This window comes from Aquarana catesbeiana, linkage group LG07 (assembly GCF_042186555.1).
Source record: "Aquarana catesbeiana isolate 2022-GZ linkage group LG07, ASM4218655v1, whole genome shotgun sequence".
Lineage (NCBI taxonomy): Eukaryota > Metazoa > Chordata > Amphibia > Anura > Ranidae > Aquarana > Aquarana catesbeiana.
This window is the reverse complement of record NC_133330.1, coordinates 7,254,001-7,264,633: the sequence shown is the minus strand read 5'-3', so window position 1 is coordinate 7,264,633 and position 10,633 is coordinate 7,254,001. Positions and strand designations below refer to the sequence as shown.

At 44.0% G+C, this 10,633-nt stretch overlaps 1 protein-coding gene across 1 annotated transcript; it reads right to left on the bottom strand.

Moving 5' to 3' along the window:
- Window positions 1–212: 212 nt before the first annotated feature.
- On the bottom strand, window positions 213–9,991 carry LOC141102645 (osteocalcin-like). The gene is made up of 4 exons (XM_073591552.1): window positions 9,674–9,991; window positions 5,858–5,899; window positions 5,126–5,198; window positions 213–1,447 (listed from the first exon to the last, which is right to left on the bottom strand). The coding sequence occupies exons 1-4, from the start codon at window positions 9,729–9,731 to the stop codon at window positions 1,318–1,320; spliced, it is 303 nt and encodes a 100-aa protein (XP_073447653.1). The 5' UTR covers window positions 9,732–9,991; the 3' UTR covers window positions 213–1,317.
- Between the last annotated feature and the right edge of the window lie 642 nt (window positions 9,992–10,633).

Genomic DNA, 10,633 nt, shown 5'->3' with positions numbered 1-10,633 from the left:
GCTGTGAAAATCCTGTATAATAATAATAATATAATAATGTGACGCTCTTGAACCCCGTGCCGGGATGTGCATTAATATACTAACACACCGCAATGGATTGCTCAGGGGTGCACCTTAACCCTTCCAGCCCCTCCCACCAGAGTCATCCCAGATAGAGAAGCCTAGAGACCCGCCCAGCGATGACATCACTGGCTGTAAAAGAAGGTAGGTAATGAAAATGGAAAAAGCTTTATTTATAAATGTCATTAGCATTTTGATGGGGATGTGGAAGGCGAATTATAAGCAGATTAATGAAAAGAACATTATTAGGCAGCAAAAACGTTGTTTATTTTTCTTTCTTTGTGCGAAGACATTTCATTCTTTGGAGGTGTCTGGAGTCGGGTGTCGGGAGTTGGGAGTCGGTATCGGGAGTCGGGTGTTGGGAGTCGGGTATCGGGAGTCGGGTGTTGGGAGTCGGGTATCGGGAGTCGTGAGTTGTGAGTCGGGTATCGGGAGTCGGGTATCAGGAGTCGGGTATCGGGAGTCGGGAGTTGTGAGTCGGGTATCGGGAGTTGTGAGTCGGGTATCAGGAGTCGGGTATCGGGAGTCGGGAGTTGTGAGTCGGGTATCGGGAGTCGGGAGTTGTGAGTCGGGTATCAGGAGTCGGGTATCGGGAGTCGGGAGTTGTGAGTCGGGTATCGGGAGTCGGGAGTTGTGAGTCGGGTATCAGGAGTCAGGTGTCGGGAGTCGGGTATCGGGAGTTGTGAGTCGGGCGTCAGGTGTCGGGAGTTGGGTATCAGGTGTCGGGAGTTGGGTGTCAGGAGTCGGGTATCGGGAGTCGGGTATCTGGAGTCGAGTATCGGGAGTCGGGTATCGGGAGTCGGGTATCGGGAGTCAGGAGTTTTGTATCGGGAGTCAGGAGTCGGGTGTCATGAGTCGGGTGTTGGGAGTCGGGTGTTGGGAGTCAGGTGTCGTGAGTCGGGTGTTGTGAGTCGGGAGTCGGGTGTTGGGAGTCAGTTGTCAGGCGTCGAGTATCAGGAGTCGGGCGTTGGGTGTCGGGCGTTGAGTATCAGGAGTTGGGAGTCGGGTGTCGGGTATCTGGAGTTGGGAGTCGGGTATCGGGAGTCGGGAGTCGGGTATCGGGTGTCGTGAGTCGGGTGTCGGGTATCGGGAGTCAGAAGTCGGGTATTGGGAGTCGGTTGTCGGGCGTCGGCTCAGCAGGAAATAATAAAAGCTGATAATGGGAAAGCCACATTGTCCGCCTTGGTTGGAAGTCTCGGAAGAAGAAGGAGGCGATTGTTGGTGCAGTGGGCGGGGCTGTCCTCATCTCGCCGCTCATCACACCTGTCCGAAGTAGGTCTGGTAAGCCTGGTGGAAGCCGACCCATTCAGAGAGCTGATCACACGGCCAATAATTCTCACACTGCTCCTTCTTCACCTCCATGGGGGACTTTATACGAGGATAGAACCTGGACAGGAGGGGGCACCAGAGAGCATCAGGGCAGGAACCACCACACATGTGCACAAAACATCGGTGTTGTTTTTTTTTTTTTAGATCGATTTTTTTTAGATCACTAATTTCATTTTGTTTATTCGTTTTCAACCGGATTAAAACATTTTTCCAATGCATTCAAAGTATTTAAATAAAAAATATTTATATGATCCAAATTCATTGTGAAGAATAGCTGGTTCTAGTCTCTTCTATTTCTATTTCTATTTTATTTAATTCTTTTATATATTTTTTTCTATTCCATTCTTTTATTTTTTTATTCTATTCTATTCAAATCTATTCTATTATTTTATATTCTATTCTCTGTTATTCTATTGTATTCTTTTAGAAATTCGAATTTTGGAGGATGGCTATATTCTCTGTATTTTATTCTATACTTTTCAAATCTATTTTTTTCTATTCTTTTCTATTATTTTATGTTCTATTCTCTTTTGTTCTATTGTATTCTTTTTGAAATTAGAATGTTGCAAGACGGCTATATTCTGTGTTATTTATTCTATTCTATTCAAGTTTGCAAAGCGTTGCCCAATCAGGGCAGAGTGAATAGCTAGTTGTTAAGGAGCAGGACCCGGCCGCTGCGTCCTTAACAGCGGATGAGTCATCTGCTGTCCACGGGCTTCCCCCGCTGACAGCTGAATGGAAAGGAAAACATTGCCGGCAGTAGAAAACTGTGAGAAAAAAACAATGTGGGATCCCCCCCCAAATCCATACCAGACCCTTATCCGGGCATGCAGCCTGGCAGGCCAGGAAAGGGGGGGGGACACAAGCAGCCCCCCTTGAACCATACCAGGCCACATGCACTCAACATGGGGGGTGCCTCCCCCCCCTACACCAAAGCACCTTGTCCACATGTTGATGGGAACAAGGGACTCTTCTCCACAACCTTGGCTGATGGTTGTGGGGGTCTGCGGGTGGGGGGGGGCTTTTCGGAATCTGGAAGCCCCCTTTAACAAGGGGTACTCCAGATCCCGGTCCCCCCCCCATGTGAATGAGTATCGGGTACATTGTACACCTACCCAATCATCAAAAAAAGTAGCAAAAAGAAATAAAAACAAACATACTCATAGGTTTTGACAAATCCTTTATTAAAATTTTTTTTTAAAAATTTAGCGGGCGGAGCTTTTTTTTCGGGTGCTGCGTGATGGACGATGGATCTACATCAGGGGACACTATTTTTTTCTCTTTTAATAAAGGAATTGTCAAAAACTCCTGTCACCTGTACAATGTACCCCATACTCATTCACATGGGGGGGGGGGGGGGGGTGTCAGGATCTGAGGGACCATCTTGTTAAAAGGGGCTTCCAGATTCCGATAAGCCTCCCACCCGCAGACCCCCACAACCGCCCTGGGTTGTTGGAAAGAGGCCCTTGTTCCCATCAACACAAGGTGCTTTTGGATCCCATGTTGATAGCATGTGGTCTGGTATGATTTAGGAGGCTGCGTACTCAGATAAGAGTCTGGTATAGATTTGGGGGGGGGGGGGGGGGCCCACCGTTTTTTTTTTGTATTGCCGGCAATAACTTGCAACCACGAGTGAATTTAAATGTCATGTTTTTTCTTTATAAATGTAAGTTTTGCTGCAGCAGGTTCTATACATGGTACAGATGCGCCACTTTACAGGCAGACTAAGGGGACCCCCCAGGCACTACATTTAAAGGTATTTTACATTTTTATTGTTTCACTTTACGCATCATTAAAATCACTGCTCCTTTAAAAATGTTTTTTTTTTTTTTTAAATGTTTGCATTGATACATGTCCCCCGGGGCAGTACCCAGACCTCCATACCCTTTTTATGGCCAATTATCTGCATATAAGCCTTCAAAATGGGCACTTTTGATTTTTCTCGGGAGTTCTGGTGCGAACCAAACCGGGGGGGTGACTGGCACATGACTAGTATTCTATTCAAATCTATTCTTTTTTTTTTTTTTTTCTATTTAAATATATACTTTTTTTGCTATTTTATTCTGTTCTTTTCGAAACTTGAATTTTGGAAGACGGTCAAAATGAAGCACCTGGGAAGGACCTCAGAAGCATGTCAAAGGAGAGGAGAGTTATAGAGGAGGGAGCAGAGTCTTCCAGCTGTACAGAGTATTTCAGGAGAGGAGAGTTATAGAGGAAGGAGCAGAGTCCTCCAGCTGTACAGAGTATTTCAGGAAAGGAGAGTTATAGAGGAAGGAGCAGAGTCCTCCAGCAGTGCAGAGTATTTCAGGAGAGGAGAGTTATAGAGGAAGGAGCAGAGTCCTCCAGCAGTGCAGAGTATTTCAGGAGAGGAGAGTTATAGAGGAAGGAGCAGAGTCCTCCAGCAGTGCAGAGTATTTCAGGAGAGGAGAGTTATAGAGGAGGGAGCAGAGTCCTCCAGCTGTACAGAGTATTTCAGGAGAGGAGAGTTATAGAGGAAGGAGCAGAGTCCTCCAGCAGAGCAGAGTATTTCAGGAAAGGAGAGTTATAGAGGAAGGAGCAGAGTCCTCCAGCAGTGCAGAGTATTTCAGGAGAGGAGAGTTATAGAGGAAGGAGCAGAGTCCTCCAGCAGTGCAGAGTATTTCAGGAGAGGAGAGTTATAGGGGAAGGAGCAGAGTCCTCCAGCAGAGTATTTCAGGAGAGGAGAGTTATAGAGGAAGGAGCAGAGTCCTCCAGCAGAGCAGAGTATTTCAGGAAAGGAGAGTTATAGAGGAAGGAGCAGAGTCCTCCAGCAGTGCAGAGTATTTCAGGAGAGGAGAGTTATAGGGGAAGGAGCAGAGTCATCCAGCAGTGCAGAGTATTTCAGGAGAGGAGAGTTATAGGGGAAGGAGCAGAGTCTTCTAGCAGTGCAGAGTATTTCAGGAGAGGAGAGTTATAGAGGAAGGAGCAGAGTCCTCCAGCAGTGCAGAGTATTTCAGGAGAGGAGAGTTATAGAGGAAGGAGCAGAGTCCTCCAGCAGAGCAGAGTATTTCAGGAGAGGAGAGTTATAGACGAAGGAGCAGAGTCCTCCAGCAGTGCAGAGTATTTCAGGAGAGGAGAGTTATAGAGGAAGGAGCAGAGTCCTCCAGCAGTGCAGAGTATTTCAGGAGAGGAGAGTTATAGAGGAAGAAGCAGAGTCCCCCAGCAGTGCAGAGTATTTCAGGAGAAGAGAGTTGGGAAGGAGCAGAGTCCTCCAGCAGAGTATTTCAGGAGAGGAGAGTTATAGAGGAAGGAGCAGAGTCCTCCAGCAGTGCAGAGTATTTCAGGAGAGGAGAGTTATAGAGGAAGGAGAGGAGTCCTCCAGCAGTGCAGAGTATTTCAGGAGAGGAGAGTTATAGAGGAAGGAGCAGAGTCCTCCAGCAGTGCAGAGTATTTCAGGAGAGGAGAGTTATAGAGGAAGGAGCAGAGTCCTCCAGCAATGCAGAGTATTTCAGGAGAGGAGAGTTATAGAGGAAGGAGCAGAGTCCTCCAGCAGTGCAGAGTATTTCAGGAGAGGAGAGTTATAGAGGAAGGAGCAGAGTCCTCCAGCAGTGCAGAGTATTTCAGGAGAAGAGAGTTGGGAAGGAGCAGAGTCCTCCAGCAGTGCAGATTATTTCAGGAGAGGAGAGTTATAGAGGAAGGAGCAGAGTCCTCCAGCAGAGTATTTCAGGAGAGGAGAGTTAGAGGGAGGAGCAGAGTCCTCTCTATGGTGGACACCTACCTCTCATAATAGTCGTAGGCCCTCTTGTGGCGTTTGATGAGGGCGTGTGCTGAGCTCCTCGGGATCTTCACCTCTGGAAGAAGAGAAAGGAGTCCAGAGATCTCAGATTGTCATCAATAATATCATATTTTGCTTTATGACATCGTACTAATCAGTAGATGTGGCGGCTGCATTACTTTTCTCTTTGTGGGCTATTCTAGGTAATCTGGCCAGTAACAGAGCTCCTGTATCATCTATTGGTGATCATCTATAGAGATTTTTTTAGTACCGTAGTTTGTCATGTGAGCGTGCGCAATTTCAAGGCATGACACACACACATTATATATATATACATATACACAGTATATATCATATTTAGGCAAAAAATACTGCTTTAAACTTATAAACCTATTTACTTGGCGTAACATCATCTTTCACATTATATATTAAAAACAAATGGGTAACTATTGTGTTTTTTTTGTTTTGTTTTTTAATTCATTAAAGTGCATTTTTTCCCAAAAAATTGCGTTTGCAAAACTGCTGTGCAAATACTGTGTGACAAAAAAGTGCAACAATCGCCATTTTATTCTCTAGGGTCTCTGCTTTACAAAAAAAAAATATATATATATATATATATATATATATATATATATATATATATATATATATATATATAAAATTTTTTAGCAAAAAATACAGATTTTTACTTCTGGACAAAACAGTCATTATAAAGGATGGATGTGATTGGTTCACCTTTGGCGTCCATTACTTTTCTTGATTTCTCAGGGGCGGGACCTGAAGGAACATAAAAAGAGACAAAGTTTTCTATTCTGTAGAGACAGATAATGAACACAGAATTCTCTAAAGTTCTTTCACACTCTGATTTCACCGCACACTGTGAGCTTCTCACAATGTGCATTGGAAGCTGCAGCAAGTCAGATAGAGCCCCGCCCCCATTTCTTGGCTGGAGGACGTCCAGCACTTTCATCCCCGGCCTGGCTGTCCCTGGCCCCGCCCCTTTCACTCATTGGACTTCATTTCTTTTATTCAGAGGCTCAGCATCACATGTGGGCGTTACCTATGCAAATACAGCCGGTCTAGGAACATCCACTCCCCCAGACTGACACCCACCCATTAAGAAGGGGTAAAATTTAAGCACCACACCACTGCTAAGAGGTCCAGATACAACTTTGTTCCATTAAAGGCCAGGGGTACAATTCAAGAAATATCCGACGCGTTTCGGGAGTCTAAGTACTTCAGTTAGGCTGCCCAACAAGCGGCTGATTAGGCTTGTGCTTTCAACTCACACTGGAATACATACCATCGTAGGTCCAGTTCACTACTGGTCTGTTCACTTTGCTGTCAGTCAACCCCTGATGAAGGTGGCACTCAGACCCCCGAAACACGTCGGCCAGTTCTTGAATTGTAACCCTGACCTTTAATGGAATAAAGTGGTATCTGCACCTCTTAGCAGTGGTGTGACGCTTCAGTTTCAACCCCTCTTATTATTACACTACAAGCCAAGGAGACTGTGGAGATCCTCTAGGGTGGGCGTCTGTGAAGATCCTCTGGGGTGGGCGTCTGTGGAGATCCTCTGGGGTGGGGTATGTGGAGATCCTCTGGGGTGGGGGTCTGTGGAGATCCTCTGGGGTGTAGAAGCTGCCTGCCCGGGAACCAGATTCTTTACATTTACACCTTTAAGATAACAATAACAGTCAAATAAACCTACGGGTCTTCCCACTTTCTTCAGCCCACTCATTAGGGCATTTTGAGATTTGCATAACTCCTCCCAAGAGCCCGCCCACTGCTTGCATCAGGACTGATGGCTCTAGAGAGGAGTACTGAGGCCGGGTGCTGTGATGTTTGCAGGAAGCTATGTACTGCCCCCTGCCGGCCCCTCCCACCAGTCATGATCTGCCTGCATTGTATAGAGAAGCACATAGACCCAGGGATGACATCACAGGGACTAGAATTCGGCTGCCGAGCACCCCACAATGCACTGCGTGCTACACATTGCATTTTAGGGCCCTAATTGGATGAGGCCCCGCTGGTCAGGTGCAAGGCTTTACCAATTAGGGCAGAGAGCACTGTCAGAGCCCAGACTGGACAAAGTGATGATGACTTTGTCCAATCACGGCTCAGTGCTCTTAGTCCCACCCCACACTATAAAAGGTTCCATCCCACAGGCTCCCCAAGCCTCTGTTTACTAAATAAAGAAAGCTTGCAGGGAAAATCAATATAATATGTCATTTTTTTTCCTTTATATATGTCAGTTTTACTGCAGCAGGTTCTATACAGGGTACAGATGCGCCACTCTACCGGCAGACTATATTTGGACCCCTAGGCACTATATTTAAAGGAGTTTTTATTGTATTGCACTGTAAGCATCATTAAAATCACTGCTCCTTTAAAAAACAATCTTTAAAAAAAAATAAAAAATTTGCATTGATACATCCCCCCCCAGGGCAGGACCCGGACCCCCATAACCATTGTATGCCCAATAACTTGATTATAAGCCTTCAAAATGGACACTTCCGATTTTTCATGTTCGGGTCCCATAGACCTCAATGGGGTTTGCAGTTTGGGTCCGAACTTTTGTGATCTTCGAGAGTTTTGTCGCAAACCAAACCGGGGGAGTGTTTGGCCCATCCCTAACAGGGACTAATTAAAAAAAAAAAGGTATGCATGGCTACACTATCCCTGATTTGGAACAATGTCCCTCTGTCCCTCTTTCCTCCTCATTTGTCCCTCATTTTGGTCTGATGCACTTTTTATCTTTCAAAAAGTATTTTTCGGGGCTAAACCTTTCATCCAATTTCTACATTGCTACATAGTAAATTTAAAAATCCAATATAAAGGAATAGCAGTGGTAAAAAAAAAATAACACCCAAGGGGCGTGTCCTATGCCTACATAATTTTGTTAATAGTTGTCCCTCGTTCCCATCTCAGAAAGTTGGGAAGTATGGGGGGGGGGGGGGGGGGGGGGTGTAAAGAAAATGGAAAGGTTTTATTTAAAAATATCATAACCATGTCATTGAAGTCAAAATTAAACTTCAGTTGGCAAAATGAAGGTATCAGATGCATTACTTTCCTGCTATAGAAATTTTAGATTGTAAGCTCTAGTGAGCAGAACCCTCAGATTCTTCCTGTATTGAATTGTATTCAGTCCTGTATAATAATAATAATATTATATAAATCCTGTATATTAATAATAGTAATAATCATAAAAATATATAAATTCTGTATAATAAAAAATATAAATCCCGTATAATAATAATAATGATAATAAATATAACTACTATATAAATCCAGTATAATAATAATAATAATAATAACAACAGTATATAAATTCTGTATTATAAAAATAATAATAATAATATAAATCCTGTATGATAATAATATATAAATTCTGTATAATAAGAATAATAATAGTTTATAAATCCTGTATAATAATAATATATAAATCCTGTATAATATTATTATTATTATTATTCAGGATCTATATATTATTATACAGGATTTATATATTAATTATTATTATAATACAGGATTTATATATTATTATACAGGAGTTATATATTTTTATTATTATTATAATACAGGAGTTATATACTATTATTATTATACAGGATTTATATATTATCATAAAGGATTTATATATAATTATTATTGTACAGGATTTATATATTTTTAATATTATTATTATAATACAGGATTTATAGACTATTATTATTATTGTTATTTATTATTATTATATAGGATTTATATATTATTATCATACATTTATATTATTATTATTATTATTATTAATAATATAAATCCCGTGTAATAATAATAAATAATAGAACTATCCTGAAAGAATAGAGAAATCTCACCTCTGACAACTCTCACTGGCACAGGTGTCCCCCACGGGGACATTGCCCTTCACCTCCTGTTCCGGTGACAACTGGCAGATTGTAAGACTTCCTCTCTGGTAGAAATAATCAGACATTCAGACTGAAATGCTGTCCCTGATCTTCTAAGGAATAAAAGTACTAGTGGTTGTCTGTATGTCAGATAGCGCAGTCAGAGTCCGTGCTGAACGATTGCAGAGATAAAAAGAAATCACAGCGGAGACTGTAAAGAGTTTCAGGCTCCATTCACATATTCTGCGGCTCCCAGCAGGGGGGGGGGGGGGGGGGGGGGGTCCGGGGCGTCTTCGTTCACAGATTCGGGTGCGAATCAGGTTTTGATTTGGAGACGCACAGGACCCCCTTTTCCAAAACGCGGGACCGCGGCCGCCCCGGAGCTGTGTGAAGCGGCCCTATTGCGAGCCGGTCACCCTCTCCTGTCATGCTGATTGGACGCGGGGGAAACCCTCCTCCAATTCACATGTATGTGAAGCCGGCCTCGGCCCCGAGCGGATATGAGGAATGTGGAGCAGTGAAGCGCGATCACTGCGCCGGGATACAAAGCGGGAAGCCTTGGTAGGAAGTCAATACGCAACAATGTAACTGTAAAGCTATTCACAGCGAAACGAGGCTGAACAATGATTAATATAAAATCTGAGAGGTCCTGAGATCCTCCAACCTTGTTGGGTCAGGACGGCGGCCACCCCCAGCAGCGTCAGGACGATCAGCGTCTTCATGGCGATGTGCGGGAGGTTTGCGTCTTTGTCTTCTTCTCCTCTCCTCGCTCTGATCCCCCAGCTGGTGAGTCTCTCTGGCAGAGTTCAGGGACTGGGTCTGGTCTGCGTTACGTTCCTCTTATATAACGAGCGCAGCGTGCCGGAGCCTCCGGTAGCCAAATTCCTGGAAGGTCAGCTCATGCTTCGGAAATGGGATCCAGAGGTTCTGGAATCCGCCTTATCGCCCCGATTCACCCCGCCGAGGATCATCCCGCCTGTCCTCCAGATATTCAGACAAGTCATAGAAGTTTATCTCATCGCGGTTTTACTTTATTTCTTTTTTTTCTTTCTTTTTTTTTTTTTTCTCCTTCTTTTTCTGGGTCTGTCAGCACACGTGTCACACAGCAACCCAACATCCCCATTACAGGGATGAGATTACAGCCAGCAGAGGAAATCTCCTCCCCATGGGGAACACAGATGTGAAAATCCTCATTAGAATCAGCAACATTCACTACAAAAAAATAATGTGTTCTTTTATTTGTATTAAATATGTGCAATTCGTTTTCGAATACAAATTTGGATGAATTTTGTGGTTATTCGGATGTATCCAAATCTCCGAATGAAACAGTAACGGATTTCAACGGAATTCTTTATTACATCCGAATAACCACAAAATTCATCCGAATTTGTATTTAAAAACTTGTTTTGTTTGTTCGCCTTTCTAACGAATTCCAGCTTTTCAGAAAGGTTAGGATTCGGAATCGGTCACGCAAAAAAAAACCCCCCAAAAAACGATCGACTCGATTTGAATTCCGCGTGAAGAAAATAGCTGGTTGTTAAGCAGCGGGCCGAGAAAGCCGGCCGCCCGCGTCCTTAGCAACCGACGAGTCGTCATATGTCGGCGGGCTTCCCGGGGCTGGGGT

Bases quoted from the DNA above. Each gene is read 5' to 3' on its own strand.
- LOC141102645 (XM_073591552.1), bottom strand. From the start codon at position 9,731: ATGAAGACGCTGATCGTCCTGACGCTGCTGGGGGTGGCCGCCGTCCTG. The intron at 5,199-5,857 runs GTGAACCAATCA...CTCTTCTTCCAG, and splicing joins AAAAGTAATGGACGCCAAAG to AGGTGAAGATCCCGAGGAGC. The intron at 1,448-5,125 runs GTAGGTGTCCAC...CCTCCTGTCCAG, and splicing joins GCCTACGACTATTATGAGAG to GTTCTATCCTCGTATAAAGT.